At 38.9% G+C, this 18,376-nt stretch overlaps 1 protein-coding gene across 1 annotated transcript in view; it reads left to right on the top strand.

Moving 5' to 3' along the window:
- ESRRG (estrogen related receptor gamma) overlaps nucleotides 1-18,376 on the top strand; it is a 242,584-nt gene that overhangs the window by 161,635 nt on the left and 62,573 nt on the right. The window contains exons 4-5 of the mRNA XM_052653923.1: nucleotides 12,212-12,322; nucleotides 16,414-16,575. Coding sequence (XP_052509883.1) covers nucleotides 12,212-12,322; nucleotides 16,414-16,575 — 273 coding nt within the window. The remainder of the gene's footprint in view (nucleotides 1-12,211; nucleotides 12,323-16,413; nucleotides 16,576-18,376) is intronic.

Raw genomic sequence — 18,376 nt, 5'->3', positions numbered from 1 at the left:
ATTCCTTCTCTCCTACACTCCCCATGCCCTTTGGAAGCCACAATTCTGTTCTTTATGTCTGTGAGTCTTTTCTGTTTCATATATAAATTCATTTGTGTCATATTTTAGATTCCACATAAAAGTGATAGCATATGGTATTTGTCTTTCTCTTTCTGACTTATTTCACTTAGTAGGACAGTCTCTAGACCCATCCATGTTGCTGCAAATGGCATTATTTCATTTTCTTATGGCCGAGTCTTTTTAAATTTTTTTTCTTCATTTCTTCTTGTTTTAGTCCATTTGGGGTACTATACCATGATACCATAGACTGGGTGGCTTATAAAGAAGAGACACTTATTTCTCACATTTCCAGAGGCTGAGAAGTCCAAGATCAAGGCCCTGGCAGATTCAGCGTTCAGTGAGGTTTTCTTGAGAGCTCTCTGGGCACATGGGGCCTTAGTTTGCCGACTCAGGATCTAACCCTAGCCCATCAAAAGGCAAAGTCTTAACCACTAGACCACCAGGAAAGTCCCCTGAAACCTTTTTTATAAGAGTACTAGTCCCATCATGAGGGCTACACCTTCGTGATCCAATCACCACAAAGGCCTCACTTCCAGATACTATCATTTGGGGGATTCAGTCTCAACATATGAATTTTTGGGGAAAACAAACATTCAGCCCATGGCACTTCTTGTTTACTCTGCTAAAAACCTACGGTGAGGCCATTGAACTCCACTGTGTACCTCTCTATTTGAATATTATGCAGTGACTGTGGTTCTCATTCCAGCTACTTGAATACCAGCTTAATCTCATATTTAATTCTTTTTTACAGGGTACTGAATTTTGCATAAATTTTCTTTGTGCTTCTGTTTACACACAGAATCCCCATGGAGTCCTCTGTATTATTATTACTGTTATTACTCTATTAAACTCATTGCTGCCAATATCATAAGAAGTGTCACATGGTAGCAAGAAAATGTCTCACTGATATGAAATTTCGGTGTGTATACATTAAATTATATTAACATTTGATCTCTACTGATTTTTTTCCTATGTATTTTATGTTTTAGGTATAATTCTTTTTCACATGATCCAGACATATGTTCCTTCTGATAGCTTTACTTTATATCCAATCTCAATTTTGCCAGATCATAGCAGTGGAAAAATATTAAGCATCATGTGTCACTTTGGTATCTTATAGTTGGCTCTTGGAATTTCTGTTTGAGCCTGGGTCAGGAAAATCCTCTGGAGGAGGAAATGGCAACCTACTCCAGAGTTCTTGCGGGAGAATCCTATGGACAGAGGAGCCTGGCAGGCTACAGTCCATGGAGTCTCAAAAAGAGTCAGACATAGCTGAAGCAATTTAACTTGCAGCCTGCCCTGGTAAAGCATTTTTATTATTTTTTCTGAGTTGCTAACAAATTGGCCAGCGCTTCAAGTTCTCCCCACTAAAGTCTCCAAGTGAAAAGTGAAAATGTTGGTCACTCAGTCCTGTCCAACTCTTTGAGACTCCATGGACTGCAGCCCACCAGCTCCTCTGTCCACGGGATTCTCCAGACAGGAATACTGGAGTGGGTAGCCATTCCCTTCTCTAGAGAATCTTCCCAACCCAGGGATCTGCATTGCAGGCAGACTCCTTACAGTCAGCTTCTCTTTTGACCTTCATAAACTCTACGTTGGCTGCCCACGTGATCTAGAATCATACATACGAAAACCAAATGACCTCCCGATTTACCACCATCTTTCTCTGTCACTCATTTATTTTTTTCTCCCAAAGCCTGTATTCTCTTTGAAATCCATGTCTGGTTTCTTGGTCTCCACTGACTTCCTCTCCATTGAATGAAACACAGTGACTGTGGCTCTCAACCTGCAACTTATAAACCAGCTTGGTTGATTTCATATTTAATTCATTTTTACAGGGCATTGAATTTTGCATAAATAATATTTGTGCTTCTGTTTACAGAGCATCCCCATGGGGTACTGTGCACTGTTATTACTGTTATTATTGTGTTAAACTTATTGCTGCCAGTGTCAAATTTAATTGTGGATTAGTAGAATCACTTTTCTTGATGGTGATGTGCAACCACATTTCATGTCTTTACCTGCTAATTCACAACTTTATTCACAGGAGAAGGCAATTTTGAAAAGGGTAAAAGGAAGTCACCAGTATTTAATAGTAACCAGACAACATAGAGTTTAGATAGGTTTACACCACCATAATATCTCTTTGAATAGTTTATGAAATTTTTAACAGGCCAAAAAGAAAGAAAGGGAAGATTTTCTTTTTTTTTCCTTAAAGGCAGTCTCTATGTTTAAGCAAATGCAAGGCAAGCATGCTCTCTCTCTTCCTCTCTGACATCAAGCAAAGTAAGAAATAGTGCCTTTTGAATAGGAGATTTCCTTTAATTACGCTGGGGAAGTAATAATGGTAGGTATTGCATGTTTAATGTAATGTTCTAGATGCCCCTTTTTCTTTCCCTTTTTTTTTTCTTCCCTGCACACCACCTCATCTTGAGCAGAAATAAAAGGTTCAAGGCTTGTCAGCATCAGTTTATAGATAGCTGTTTAAAAATAATGAGATATTGGGTTTTGTAAGGCTCAGGGCCGTTCTTGCCAGACTCATTTATTTCCATTCACCTTTTGTCAGAATTGCAGACAGAAGACATTCAATTAAAACTTGTCACCTGTTGCAGATGACCTAATTTGTACTTGTGAGTGTCATAGATTAGGGCTCCATGCTTCAGATGAAGCAACTTGGGTCCCTTGGTGGAATCATATTTTCCCTGCAAAGTATTTTATAAACTATGACTATTTCAGCTTTCTGTGATTTTTATTTTGGCTATCACCCAGATTATAAATTTAGCACAGATGCCTCAGAACCAGCTAAAAGAAGTGAATTACACCCTGAAAAAAAAAAAGAAGGAGGGACTTATTTGTGGCTGTGTCCTAGGTGCAGAAATCTACAAATGTATTTTGGTTGTAGCTTGAATCTGCAACAGAGGGAAGCCTCTGTAATTTCCTATGCAAGGCTCACATGTTTAATAGTCCAGATAGCTATCAGGAGACCAAAACGAAAGACTTCCCCTTGCTAATTGTTAATTCATCTGTAGAGCAAGGAAGCTTTAATGTGAGTCATGGCTTTTATCTCTTTTAGTGACTGAGGATTCAGTTAAAAAGAAAAAAAAAGCCCACTTAATGGATATGCATTTTCTCTCCTTGTGTGATTTTCCCCTTTTATTTCAGCAGATCTTACAGTGTTTTCACATTGTTGTTCAGTCGCCAAGTTGTGTCCCACTCTTTGCAACCCCGTGGACTGCAGCACACCAGACTTCACTTTCACTGTCTCCCAGAGTTGGCTTAAATTCATGTCCGTTGACTTGGAGATGCCAGTCAACCATCTCATCCTCTGTCGCCCCCTTCTCCTCCTGCCCTCAGTCTTTCCCAGCATCAGGGTCTTTTCAAATGAGTCAGCTCTTCGCATCAGGTGGCCAGAGTATTGGACATGCAGTGGTATTCCAGCAGGAGTAAATGTAAATGTAACCATTGGTCGGGGGGTCTAGCTGAAAAGCCACCATCTGGGTCTCCTTCTAAACTGCAGAACTCAGCCAGAGTGTTGCTTTTCCTCCATGGCCCTGGCCAAACAGTCCTTGTCTTACTTCACTGATGTTTTAAAGAGAACAGGGAGCAAGGAAATAAATCTCTCTGGGTCCCTACCTCAGCAGAAAAGCAGAGTGACTGAATCTGCTTATCATTTTTGGTTTACAGTCACAGAGCTATAAACTTCTATGTGAAGATGCTTTACAGAGTCATAGGTGCAAAATGCCTAGCCCTTTTGTGTGTGCATACACACTAAGTCACTTCAGTCGTGTCTGACTCATGGACTGTAGCCCGCCAGGCTCCTCTGTCCATGCGATTCTCCAGGCAAGAACACTGGAATGGGTTGCCATGCCCTCCTCCAGAAAATCTTCCCAACCTAGGAATCAAACTTGTGTCTCTTCCATTTCCTGCATTGGCAGGTGGGTCCTTTACCACTGGGACCACCTGAGAAGCCCCAGCCCTTCAGTGGGGTAAAGGTGTTCATCTCTCCTGCTCATTCATCATTCTGCCCCACTGTTTACACACACTCCCATCAGGAGGCAAGTATTGTTTACCATATCAATTGGGCTTTATCTGGCTGTGCTTCTGCTCTTGGAGTATATATTAATAGCACATGCTCTTTTCCAAGGGTTTCCCATGTGCCGCTAGTGGTAAAGAACCTGCCTGCCAATGCAGGAGACAGAAGAGGTGCAGATTCCTGGGTTGAGAAAATCCCCTGGAGGAGGGCATGGCAACCCACTCCAGTATTCCTGCCTAGAGAATCCCATGAATAAAGGACCTGCTGGGCTACAGTCCATAGGGCTGCAAAGAGTCTAATACAACTGAAGGGACTGAGCACACACACTCTTTTCCAAAACTAGAATTTGATGACCGAGAAGCAGTATAAACAGAGTGCTTGAGGACGTGAGTTCTGCAGCCATGGTCCCCAGCTGCCACTCCTGACTCAGCCCCTTCCCAATTCCAGTTTTCTCATTTGTAAAATGGGATAATGATAGCCTCATAGGGTTGCTATAAGTATCTAGTGTGTCCATATACATAAAAGTTAACCCATTGCCTGGAAGAAGCTCTCATAACCCATGGATGTTCCAGTTGATGATTCCAAGACATTTCATACAGAGACTGAGTCGTTCCATTAGAAATGAAGACACTGCTTGGTAGGGCAGAGAAGACAATGGCACCCACTCCAGTACTCTTGCCTGGAAAATCCCATGGATGGAGGAGCCTGGTGGGCTGCAGTCCATGGGGTCGCCAAGAGTCGGACACGACTGAGCGACTTCCCTTTCACTTTTCACTTTCATGCATTGGAGAAGGAAATGGCAACCCACTCCAGTGTTCTTGCCTGGAGAATCCCAGGGACGGCAGAGCCTCATGGGCTGCCGTCTGTGGGGTCACACAGAGTCGGACACGACTGAAGCGACTTAGCAGCAGCAGCAGCAGCTTGGTAGGGAGATGCGGGTATCAGGAGTCAAAAAACTACTGAAGTAGGAAGAAAGGAGCCACATCATGAAGCCATGTTGAGCAGCATTGCTGTCTGTTTAGAGAAGGGGCAGTGATAGTAAACAGATAACTAAGGCTTGGCATATTTTATTGTCTCTCATGATCCTCAGTACTTTAATATGATTAGATTCTTGCTGGAGTATGTGTGTCAATATACAAATCAGTTCCACTCACCTTTTACTGTGGTGCCTATAAATACACCCAGCTACTTTAGGTAAAACTGGTACTCTCTGTAAGGATGCTGTTCTGAAGGAGAACCCCGTCAGAGGCTGCCACTAAAATTCTCTCTGCTGGCTTTTGATGCTGCTGACTTGCCTTTTCTTCTTTCCTGCAGTCCCGCAAAGGGATTTTTCCCTACCCTCTGTCTGCGATGGTTCCCTCACAGAAATCTCAGGCAAATTCAAGAGCACACCTAGGTATTTATTTTTCTGACTTTAAGGAACCACGTTTCCTTCTGCAGCAAAGGAAGCTGCGGTATCAGGAGATACAGTGGGAGAGAAAGTTCCCACTCTCTTCACCTTATTGCTTCGTAAGTTTTATCAGTACTTTCCCATCTGTTTCCCATCCTCGATCACAAGTCCTGTTGGTAATATTTAAATAATCCAGCTATTTGTGTAGGAGTCATTAAAGTCACTAATCTTTTAAAAACTGATTTCACTTTCTTTTTAAAGATTATCATTACTTTAATATGACTCTGTATCTTAAGTATTACATGGGTCTGTGTAATTAATGTTTTGGTTTGTTTTTTTTTTTAGCAAATGTTTGTTACAGAACAGTATTATGAAAACCTTGTCTTTGATTTAGCCAAATAGGCTAGGGTTGCCTTGTAGAATTATCTGAAGAGAACTTTTATTGTCCTATGAAATGCCTCTGACTTTATGCTATTAAAAATGTGGAAAATACTTTGGACTTCGGACTATATAATATTGTAAAAATTTGCATTTGGGCATAAAATGTAGACTTAAAATGAGCTGACCTAAGAAGGCCTTGTGCTGAACTGTTTTACTTCTTTGGGCGTTTATTTGCCTCACAGCATATTTTTTTTCCTTCTTGCCCTATTCTCGCTTTCTCAATTTTGTAAATTCTGACAGTGTATGAGATTTGTGATTCCCTTGTGGCAATGCAGGCTCATGCAGTATTTGAAAGAAGAAGCAGTGTGAAGCGTTCTGTTTAGTCAGTAATGCCAACTATTAAAATCTTTTATTTTTAAAAAAAGGTAATGGCAGTCTCCACATGAATAGGAAGTCCAATTGCCTTAATTAACTTCACATCCTGTCAAACATTGAACATTGTGGGTGTCTTATTTCCTGAGAGAAGTCTTTTTTTTTACCTTTTTCAGAAATGGTTTTCAAGTGAAGTCCCAACAGAAGTTGTTTGTATTTAAGACTGTAAAGCTGTAGAGGGGCAGGCTTTGTCATCGGCAGTGGAAATATTTGGATTAGATTGATGTTTGTTTATGGCAAATCAGGATTTTTTTGGTCCGGATCGTAAATATGGTTGTTTTTCTTTGCTTCTGCTGAAATAGTTTAAGACTTTTAAATGAAATGCATCAGGTTAATTGAATAATTATCAGTTCTCTACTTAACTTTGTATTCTATGTTTATAGCTAAATTCAAAGAAAGCATTTTTCTTTTGGATAGAATTTGGGTTAGTTTCTATACCTATTCTAAAATAATCTCTAAGAGATATTAGTAACAGGGATGAGCAGTAAATAGAATGAGATACCATATTTCTGTACTCACTTATACATCAAATAATATCATTATGGGCTTTTATCTTTTGTATTATCTTACCATTCAATCATATATCAAATCTATTGACCTATACAACTGAGACAGGGTAGACCATCAAACTCCATCGAGGTAGATTTTCAGTAAATGATCATGATGCAGAATATACTTCAATAAAGTAACATAACAATATTTCAACAAGATTTTGATATAATGTCAGTATCCTTGGCATTTTAATATTTATAAAACATTTTAATAATGCATTTGTATAATATACAAATATATTATTATATTAATATCATATTGAATCATTGCAGCATAACATCTGGTAGAATACTGTCTTAATATTCATATATTTGGAAAGCAAAAAGTTAAGGAGTTCAACAATATTCAAGAGCTGGTTAATGAAAGAGCCAGAAAGAAAGCATTCTGATTTGTCAACTATGCTTTATTTTTTTTTTAACATAGTCTTCCTATAGTATTTAGGAACAAATTATTATATTATTACAGTTAGAAACATTTTTCTGGAAAAACTTTAAAACTATAAATATGCTGATAGTAGACTTCTTCATGAAATCTGTGTAGTGTTGTTTTATCAGACTCTTTAAAATAACTTTTACAGCTTTAGTGCATACATTATTATGACTCAGCTGAATACGCTTGTTTATTTTCAAAGATGCACAGCTAAAGAGGCTGGGTCCACGTGTTTTAAGACATAGTTAAGGCTGACTTAACTTTTACAGCTATGCCACTTGTGTACTTGGGTGTTCTGTGATTGTCCTGGGCTTGGGGTGGGGGGGTGGGGAATTGGTTTTTAGTTCAGTTCAGTTCAGTTCAGTTGCTCAGTCGTGTCCGACTCTTCGCGACCCCATGAATCGCAGCACACCAGGCCTCCCTGTCCATCACCAACTCCCGGAGTTCACTTAGACTCACGCCCATCGAGTCGGTAATGCCATCCAGCCATCTCATCCTCTGTCGTCCCCTTCTCCTCCTGCCCCCAATCCCTCCCAGCATCAGAGTCTTTTCCAATGAGTCAACTCTTCTCATGAGGTGGCCAAAGTACTGGAGTTTCAGCTTTAGCATTATTCCTTCCAAAGAAATCCCAGGGTTGATCTCCTTCAGAATGGACTGGTTGGATCTCCTTGCAGTCCAAGGGACTCTCAAGAGTCTTCCCCAACACCACAGTTCAAAAGCATCAATTCTTCAGCACTCAGCCTTTGAGTATGTTTTTCTTCAAGCAGAACTGAGTATATCTATGAGTAATTTTAGGATGTTGTAGTAGTTGCAGGTGTGTTACTAGGATTTGAGTTCAAACATTTCACTGAGTATGAAGTCAGCTAAACTAGATCATCATCGTCATCATCATCATCTCACTGCAGGCAGCATAAAAAAATTCCCCAGATTTAGAACAGAGGTTAAAAGTGGTATAAATATTTTTTAGTTGAAACTATTGATATTTGCCTACTTTTCATGCCCTAAAACGGGAATAAAATTTTGACATTTAAATTATTATGATCTTTTAAAATATATTGATTCTATAAATTTTTACCATTAATTGTTATCTGAACTTGGCAGGAACACTTTTTCTATTGACTGTCCATCAATTTTCACTATATAACTGTATTAATTATTAATCAAGTAGCATCAATATCTAATTTTTCTCTATATAATGATCTACTGAATATCATTTACCTAAAGTTACGAATCATAAAAGAATCTTTTGTCCTACTGATCTTTATTTTAGGAAATAAAGAAACTATGGCTTATGTAAAAAGTGCTTGAGTATTTATATTTAGAAACTAGAGAGCTATTTACAGTGGGATGCCTGGGTGGTTGGATGGATAGATGTATGTGTGGATGAATGGGAAGGATGAGATAGCTGTAGCCTACAGGCTCCTCTGTCCATGGGATTTTCCAGGCAATAGTCCTGTAGTGGATTGCCATTTCCTTCTCCGGGGGATCTTCCCAACCCAGGGATCGAACCCAGGTCTCCTGCATTGTAGACAGACACTTTGCCGTCTGAGCCACCAGGGAAGTCCAGATGTATGGATAGACAGTAGTTTATCTACCCACACACTGCAATGAGGTGGGGCGGGATGTGGATAATAAGAAAAAGAGGAAAAAGGAGAAAAAGAATAAATGACACACTTTTAAATTTGGAGGGAACATGCAGGGAGTTATAGGAGTATTTCTGTAATTCATTGTTCAAAGTTGAAAGGAAATGCACAGTAATAAAATTATTTCTTAATACTTAAAGGATCTGTTCCTACAAATACAAAAATAATGCACAATACATAATAAAAGTTGTGTCAGTAAAGACTGTTTATTTTTTCTTCATGATTTCAGTGTTGTGCTTTCCCCATAAACGTGGGCCAGTTGTCTAAGCTGACTGGTGGCTCTCATGTGGTAGGTATGGCTATGTCAGAACTGTTTCCAGCTGGGACCTCGAATCCAGTCTTTTAGCCATAGTCTTCTTCCACGTGTCTTCATGACAGACGAAATCCATTGTCAGAAACTCACCAGCTCAGACTCCTGTATTAGAACATAGCTAGTGTATTGTTCAGCATTTAGCAGTGTGAGGCTATATTGCGCATGGTGAATGCATGTCTTGACAAACACCAGAAGCAAATCTTGGAGTCTAAAACCTAACTGAGATGTATTCTATGAGCTTTCTTGTTTTTGTTTTTTTAATTAAAAAAAATTTGTTGGAGTATACTTGATTTACAGTGTTGTGTTAGTTTCTGCTGTACAGCAAACTGAATCAGTTATACATATACATATATCCACTCTTTGAGATTCTTTTCCTGTGTAGATCATTATAGACTTGCGTAGATTTCTCTATGCTAAAAACGGGTCCTTGTTGATTTTCTATTTTATATATAGTAGTGTCAAGCTTATATATAGTATGTCAAGCTTTATGGGTTCTAACAATTTCGGTTATTTTTAAATGTTTCCTCCTTTTCTTCGCTTTAGTCTGCCATTGTCTTTCTCTCTCTCTGTTTGTTTCATCCTGCCTTCTCTTTACACCTTTAATCATTAATTTCCCCATTGTGTTGGACTTCGATGCCACATGTGCTATGATACCACTCTTAATTATGTATGCTTTGAATTTCCTAAACTCTTACAATGAAACACATTTGAATGGATCTCAGATGAACGAATAAAATGTGGACACATTGTGTAAATTAGAAAACTATCTTGGGGAAAGAAAGAAATGAAAAAACATGAAACCTGAATTAAAAAGGGAAAAAGGGAGCAACTGTTAAACTTGTAAATAGAGACACAATAAAAATAGAACATTAAAAATTAGACAATCAAAGGGGTAAAACTCTACTATCGGCTCAAAGTACTTTAAAAGCAACAGTCAAGAAATACAGTTTCTTTGTGACTCCTAGCACTACTGTTTTCATTAAATACTCCTCTGTCCATGGAATACTCCAGGCAAGAACACTGGAGTGGATTGGGTTGCCATTTCCTTCCCTAGGGAATCTTCCCGACTCAGGGATCGAACCCTCGTCTCCTGCATTGTAAGCGTATTCTTTACCGTCTCAGCCACTGGGAAAGCCCCTAAAAACTTAGATACTGTACCTAATTTCTTCGATTTTGGGTATTTGTTTATCTGAATCTACTCTCTTTGCTCTTGAAGTTTTCTCTTGATTTCATTTCAACTATGCTCAGAAGTTTCAATTTGACATTTCAGGCTTTATCTAGAACCAAGTGTATGTTTGTGTTTATCTCTAAAAGGAAATCAACTCTTAAAGTGGTATTATTAAGATAATATGAAAAGTTGTATTTTTCTTTAGCTCATGGATTGATAATCACCTTTAACATTTGAGTGCATATATTCACCTTCAGGATTCAGAAAGAAACACATCAGCCTTTCCCAGACTGTTTCATGTAACTTAGTCACCCCACAATCCACATGTACAACGTGATATTGTTAAATGTTTCCAAAACAGGATCTTTGTGACATTGGCTTGCAAAACATTGCATATGAGAGTTTTACAGAGGTTATTTGTGTTTTTAAAGCTCTGAGAGGTCCTTGGTAAAATAATAATACTGAGAATGCTGCTAAACTATGTCCTAAATAGTTTGTGTGTGTGTGAGAAATACCAAAATACATGAACTGTTTGGCTGAATTTATTATTGGAGAGTGTTAATACTGTTTTTTAATCAGCTAAGGTACAACCTAAGACCACAGAAAGAATCTCTCACCCTTCTCTTTACTCCCGTTATCGTCTCTATTTGATAAAGATTTATATGGTTCTACCCAAAACTGTAATTATAGACTGGAAACCAGGTTATTATCAAGCTCTTCCTCACCACTCCCCCATGTAAATGAAACATTTCTTTCTTTTTAATTCCTTTCCTTTTGTTCCTTTCCTTAATCTTGCTGATCCACTGCCAGCAAAACCTCTCTCAATCTTGACCCAGTCCATCATTCTTGGGGAAAAAGTGTTACTGTTCGTCTCCTTTCGCCTTCTTTCTAGCTTCGTGCTTCCTCTCTGCCCTCCTGACAAATCCCTTCTTCACCATTCTAGCCTCCTGAATTCTTTCAGGAATCTCCTCTTTCTATCCTGTATTCAGTCCAAACCTACTCTCCATTTTCTCTCAATTAAAGCAAAATACAGACGTGTGGCAAGATGTAAATAACACACTCCGTCGGAGACATGTTGGTGTTAGAACATGGAACGGTCCTTGGATCTCATCCCGTGTGTGGGATTCCTGCTCTCTATAGCACGTGGAAGTTTTCAACTCGGTTCACTTCCATAGGTCCACATGGAGTCCTCTGATGGACGGGGGTGGATTGGACAGCTCTGGATCTACCCATCTACTCGAGCCCACACACTGAGCTTTCAGGGGTGACTGATGAAGAGGACTGTTGTTTAGTCACCAAGCTGTGTTTTCGACTATTGCAACCCCAGGGACTGTAGCCCACCAGGCTCTTCTGTCCATGGGATTCTCCAGGCAAGAATACTGGAGTGGGTTGCCATTTCCTCCTCCAGGGTATCTTCCCGACCCAAGAATGGAACCTGAGTCTTCTGCAGATGGATTCTTTACCACTGAGCCTTTTGGGGAAGCCCATGATGAGGAGAATACACGCTAATGGAGGATACAACATTAGCACCAAATTCCAGTTTCTTTGTATTAATTCTCAAGGTGCCTTTTCTTTGGTGTGTAGGTGATTTGATGGCCTTGGATACATGTCTTTCAGGTTGGGTGTCTCTTCCAGATTTGGTTTCTAATCTCTAGCAGTCTTGGCTTTACTATCACATTTTTTTTTTTTTTAACATTCCTCTAATCCGCCTGGACCGTTCAGCATTCTGTTCTCTGTTTACCTCTATGTATTTGATTGGTCCCAAAGATTGTTACCTCAACAGTAAGTTAGTGCCTGTCTTTGCCCACAGGAGTGCGTCTTGACAGAGTACGTGGAGGTCGGCAGAAGTACAAACGCAGAATAGATGCGGAGAACAGCCCATACCTGAACCCTCAGCTGGTTCAGCCAGCCAAAAAGCCATGTAAGTACAGCAGACACGTCTGGCTTTCCAGCACACGACATCCTCCCAGCTGGCTGCTCTAGGTACATTAGTTTTGGCATGCCCATTCCTACTGACTCCAATGAGGCTTCTCTTCCCCTAAGCGGGGAAGGGTCTGTGGCTTTCTTCCCAGGGACTGCCTTTGAAGAGCAATACCAACTCAGCTGATTATCTTTTTCCCCCTATGGCTTTCTTGTCCCCTACCGTCCCTCCCCTCTTTTTAAACCTAGTCATTTTGTAGAAACATAGGCATACTAAGGCACAGCTTATATGGTGCGACTTTTACATTTACAGGTTATCTTTATTTTCAGAGGTACATAAAACAGATCATACCGTGATCATTAGTTCATTGGAGCTGCTAGTTTCAGATTTCACAAGAAAGTGATTTTTGTAGTTTTCACTAACTAAATGAGTTTGACTGTTCAACCTCCCAATGAAAATACATTAGGAGCCTCATTAATTTGGAGCTATGGAAGGTTAACACAGCAGCCAGCAATAGATTAAAACAAGATTGAGTCCCACTAATAACAAGCATAGGTTGGTGGTTCCATTTCAGATGTCCTTATGGGCTTTATGAATTATTTTTTAAAAGCCCATAGTTTGAGAATGTCCAGTTGCTGTTTAAAATGGTGACAGGTACATAGCTAACATGCAAGCCCTGTTCTCTATGTCATTAACTAGAATATAGATACATCTTTTTAAAGAGGTAGAATATGGATCAAGGTGGTTAACTGTGTTTCAGTTTCTGAAAAATCAGTTCATGGCTGTACAGTAAGTCCCTTATATACCAACCAGTTCCATTCCAAGAGCCCATTTGTACATCCAATTTGTTCATAAGTCCAACAAAATTAGCCCAGGTACACTACTAACACAGCTACGTAGTGCTGTACAGTAATAGGTTTATAGTACTTTTCACACAAATAACACATAGAACAGACACAAAAAATAAAGAAAACATTTTTAGTCTTACACTATGTTGAAAAGTCCAGTAGCACAGTACAACAGCTAGCATACAGAGGCGGGCATCAAGTGAAGAGGCGAGAAGAGTTGCTGACTGGAGGAGAGAGAGGCGGTGGGAGATGGTAGAGCTGAAGGATCATCAGCAATAGGAGACGGAGGGCAGGCTGCAGTTTCACTCAGGCCAGACATTGAAGGTTTGCAACGTGAAGGTTCACGTGTGGGGGGCTTGTTGTAATGCAGAAGAGCTAATATTTTAGGATGTTTATGCACAGAGTTTATACGAGGCACTGAAAAGTGCTGCAGTGGAAACAGTTCTCCTATTTAGCTGTCTCTGGCTCAGAAGACACAACGGGCTCTCACCAGAGGAAGTTGCAGCTAGAGCAGTTCTAGAAAAGACACAGGTCATTTTTGATCAGCTTGCAGGGGAAGAGGAAAAAAAAAAATGTCCTCTTTTGGACTCTCCAGGAGGGGGCACTGCTGTGTGGCATCCATGTGAGCATATGGGCATCTGTTAAGTAAATAAAACAGACCCTGAACTGTAAATGAAAGGACATTTTAGCTATGTCAAAGGAAAAACAACCAGTTTTACATAAAATTAAAGCTTAAGTGAACATATGGCATAGTTTCCTTTTGCCTTTCCAAAAAACATTATGTTGATTATACCTTCAATTGTCCAATCTGGCATCTTCTCCTCAGCCTGCATAAGCTGTTTGGCATTCTGCAAATACAATCTAGGACTGCATTAAGCAGATTTTGCACATTAGAATGAAAAACTTTCTGATAATACAATAAAATGCAATAAACACTAATGCTTAATTTCATTAGAGGTTTCGTTTTCCTGGATTCAGTAAATGTCCAGACTGGCCATTTCTCATTCATTTTCTATGAACGTTGACTGACACCATTGATGATTTTCTCTACTGAGAGAAGGATGAGTACCAGCCCATTCGTAAGTCCACAGGGTAGAGAAACATCTATGGTTTTCAGCGTAAACCTGGGGAATGGGGAGGAGGCTTGTCAAGTACCTTGAAGGAGATTACAGCAATTTCAGTGAGCTCCACTGGTCTGAGATAAAAGAGGACTCCTAATAAATCATTACTCATTATCTTAGGCCTCTGTGTTAATTTTCCTTAGTCCATCCAATTAGTGTGTTTTGGTAACAAACATTTATAAAACTTAATTTTCAGATCCTGTCAGATAAGTGTCAAGAGACTGGGCCCTGGCATTGCTGAGGAAGTGGCTGGGGGAGATTTCTGGAGCCTGACTGATTGTCTGTGTTCTACAAAAGCCCAAGAATGAAAATTGGGTTCTATTGATTCTAATTAGGGAAACATTAAATAAGCTTCACCCCGAAACAGTGCTGCCAGCTATTCCATTTTCTGAATGATAGGAATTTCTAAGCCTCCACCAAGTTTTTCTGGCCCCTCTGGTCAAGTATCCTTTGACTTAGCTAAAAACAGGTAACATTTTCCCTGTACTAAAAAAAACTTGAATCACTATTTCCTTCAGTTACATTTTTGTACCCTTTATTATTGCATTTCCTTCTAGTCCTGAGAATCTAGTAGTTGCTGACAGGTTTTGTTACAATGTCAGAGCAATGAAAGCAGAAACTTTTCCAAGCGTAACTAAAAAACAGGGTGTTGTTTCCATAGCATATAGGAGAAACAAATGTCATTCTCCGCAGATCCTGCAAATTAAAAAAAAAAAAGTATCTCTATTTGATCTTAATTTTTTTCTAGAAAATATGATATTTGGGAATATTTCCTCCCAAATCTGTTTTTAATTTGATAGTAATCGAATATTACTGCCAGGGACTATTGATGTTGATAATTTGAAATTAAAAGAATTCATGTGGCAGTCATAGTAATAAAAATTTTCAACTATATCAGAAAAATTACTAATTATAGCTTGGATAAGGATTCTTGTTGTTAAAGGAGACAAAAAGAAAGCTTTGTTTTCAATTCTAAGATTATATGAAGTCTTTTCATTTTGAGTTTAAATAGTTAAAAATTTAGAGGAAAAGGCAAACAGTGAACAGAGAAGAATCTTTGGTTTGACTCATAAGATCCCATTTAAGAACTTAGTTTTCTAGAATCATAAGATGTAGAATATTGAAATATCTGGGTTTATTCTTACCTAGTTGTATCTCCTCACTTAGAAGAAAGTATCAAATCTAAAACTACGTGTAAAAATTGGAAATAGGGCCAACAAGAAAATTCATTCCGTTAGCAAGGCTTTATAACCCCTTCCATAAACTCTCACATGGCCCTGAGCGATAAAACACATTTGATGTGATGCTTTCCATTTGTCTCTAGTGTTTACTTTATGAAGGATTTTAAAAACATATATCACAAATTTCGGACAGATAGATCTGAACCAGAGAGTGAACTAAAGACAACAGATGATAAAAGAGGACTGAAGAATTAGACGCTCAGAAGAGAAAACACTGTCACATTTAAGTAGGAGTGTTTTTCTGGAAACTGACATGGGCTCTATTTGGAAGATGGGCTGGGTGTTTGGAGAGGAGACAGGAAAGACATTCCTATTGAAGGCATCCCACAGAGATAGAGTTATACAGTCAGTAATTCACCCAGGCAGAAGGGCTCTGACCTTTGCTCTTTTTTAAAGGAATTAGGACAATTAATGACTTTGATGCCCATTAGGTCTACAGGCATTAGATCTTTGCCTCCCACATTGCGTTCTACATTTCAGTGGTTCACGTGGAGTTTTATTTTAAACCTGCTCTATACTATTTAATCTGCTTCCCCAAATCCCACTTAAGAATCAAAGAGTAAACCCAGAAAGCGTCTAACTCCTCTTATCTGTTTGCTATAAAAAATTTCATTACAGGACAGATGCTTCATTCCAGCAAAGGCAGGTAAAGCCAAGGAGAAGCAGAGGACTGTCACGACTGCGGCGGCTTATTTCTTGCTGTGGGTTTTCCGAAACACTGTAATACACATATATTGAACCATAAGTGGAATATTTGGGGTTGCTTATAGGCTATTCGAGGCTTTGGGTTTTTTTCCTTTCAAAACACTACCTAGTTTAGCATGTGTGAAAGAGAAGTGATGCTGCTAGTGATCCCGGAGTGCTCTGGTCTGATCCTGCAGATAACAAGATTGTCTCACATTTGTTGGTGGCTGAACCGGAGAAGATCTATGCCATGCCTGACCCTACCGTCCCCGACAGTGACATCAAAGCCCTCACTACACTGTGTGACTTGGCTGATCGAGAGTTGGTGGTTATCATTGGATGGGCGAAGCATATTCCAGGTACATTTTCTGAAATGAAAAAGAAACGTTTGCAATTAATCCCCTAGGGTGTATATGTTGATTTAGGCCAATTCACAGTTTTCTCATTAGGAGTTTTAAATTTTGCTTTTTTTTAATTTATGTATTTTAAAAAAAATTTTTTTGGGGGGTGGGCCACCTGGCAAGGCATGTGGAATCTTAGCTCTTTAACTAGGAATTGAACTCACATCCTCAGCAGTGAAAGCACTCAGTCCTAACCACTGTCCTTCCAGGGAAATCCTGTTCACTAGGACTTTTTTTAAACCTTTACATTTGTCTTTGTCATACTTAATCTAGAGCTTTCCTGTCCTAATAGAATCATAAATCTTCTTATAGCTATACCATCTTGAATGCTTGTTCATTATTTTTTTCACACATGAAGGTACTATGATTGCCAACCTCAGATAAATAGAATATAACTTGTTAAAATATTTTTTACTCCTTTTAAAGTCTGTTTGAGCCTAAGAAAATACTTCGGTTTTTTTCTTTTCACTTTAAAAAATGTTTTTTTATTAAGAGTAGTCTAGATCCCATTTTTCCTTTCAAAAATCACTCATTTTGCATTTGTAGTGCGATTTATAGTGAATTGCTTTTCATATTTGCTTATTGCTTTGGTTTACAATGAGATATTTACCATGAATTTATATATAAATTACAAAAATAAATGTTAAACTAACATCATAAATTTTCTGTTATGATAACTTAAGAGTAGTATTTTAAAATATCCAATGACTTTTCTTTCCAGACCCATCATTAGATCAGTGAATATATTACCTGATCACAAGGTTTAAAAATTTTAGTTGTCTACTTGACTTATTGTCTGTTTGAACTCTGATCTTCAAATAGTTTACACACAAATTTTTTGGATGATGAGCCATGTTTCTTTGGTAGAGTGAACTTATTTCTGTCTCCTTAAACTAGTTTGTCTTTATGCTTTGAATGCTACAGTAATTTCTTTAATCAAATTGATGGAAGTCCCTTTCCCAGCCCACACTGAAACCAATTTATTGGTCATGATACGCCAGCTATGTTGCTAACAGTCGTAACGAACTGTCAGGCGATATCGCAGTGAAGCTAATTTGAAGTCATTAGGTGTGCAGCGTTCAGGCGACAATTTGTTACAGTGCTTGGGAACACAGCTGACATTTCTGAATGGCTTTGTTCGCTGCAGTTCTAGATGAGGCCAAGCAAATTGTAAACTAATTTAAACATCACTCTGTATTATACCAGCTACTTTGTCTTACACTGTTTGCTAATAAAGCACCCCAAATTAGGTCAAAACTAGTTAAATAGGTGAGCTGGAGTGTGGTCTGTAGCAGATACCTCCACAAGGGCCACTACATCTAAAAGAAAGATGAAAATTTGATCGTGTGGATGGTTGGTTTGCGTTTGGATTATGATCACGGCTGACAGATTTTCAGGAAAAGCAAAAAAAGAAAAAATAGGATATGCTAAAAGACATTGGGAATGGTAGCAGGGGAAAAAGCTGGAATTTGCCTAAACAATTGTATGAAAACTTATTTTGAAAGAAAGTGTTACTGAAGGGATTTAGAAAGAAACACAACTCAGATTTGTTGAAGAGTCCACATATACTTTTAAAAATAAGCAATATATAGTATATCATTTATATTTATATATGCTGTTACTGCTGCTAAGTCGCTTCAGTTGTGTCTGACTCTTTGCAACCCCATGGACTGTAGCCCGCCAGGCTCCTCTGTCCATGCGATTCTCCAGGCAAGAATACTGGAGTGGCTTGCCATTTCCTCCTCCAGTATTTATATAT

This window comes from Budorcas taxicolor, chromosome 16, assembly GCF_023091745.1.
Source record: "Budorcas taxicolor isolate Tak-1 chromosome 16, Takin1.1, whole genome shotgun sequence".
In the NCBI taxonomy this organism is placed as follows: domain Eukaryota; kingdom Metazoa; phylum Chordata; class Mammalia; order Artiodactyla; family Bovidae; genus Budorcas; species Budorcas taxicolor.
Note: the sequence above shows the minus strand (reverse complement) of the source record. Positions and strands in the feature narration are given on the sequence as shown.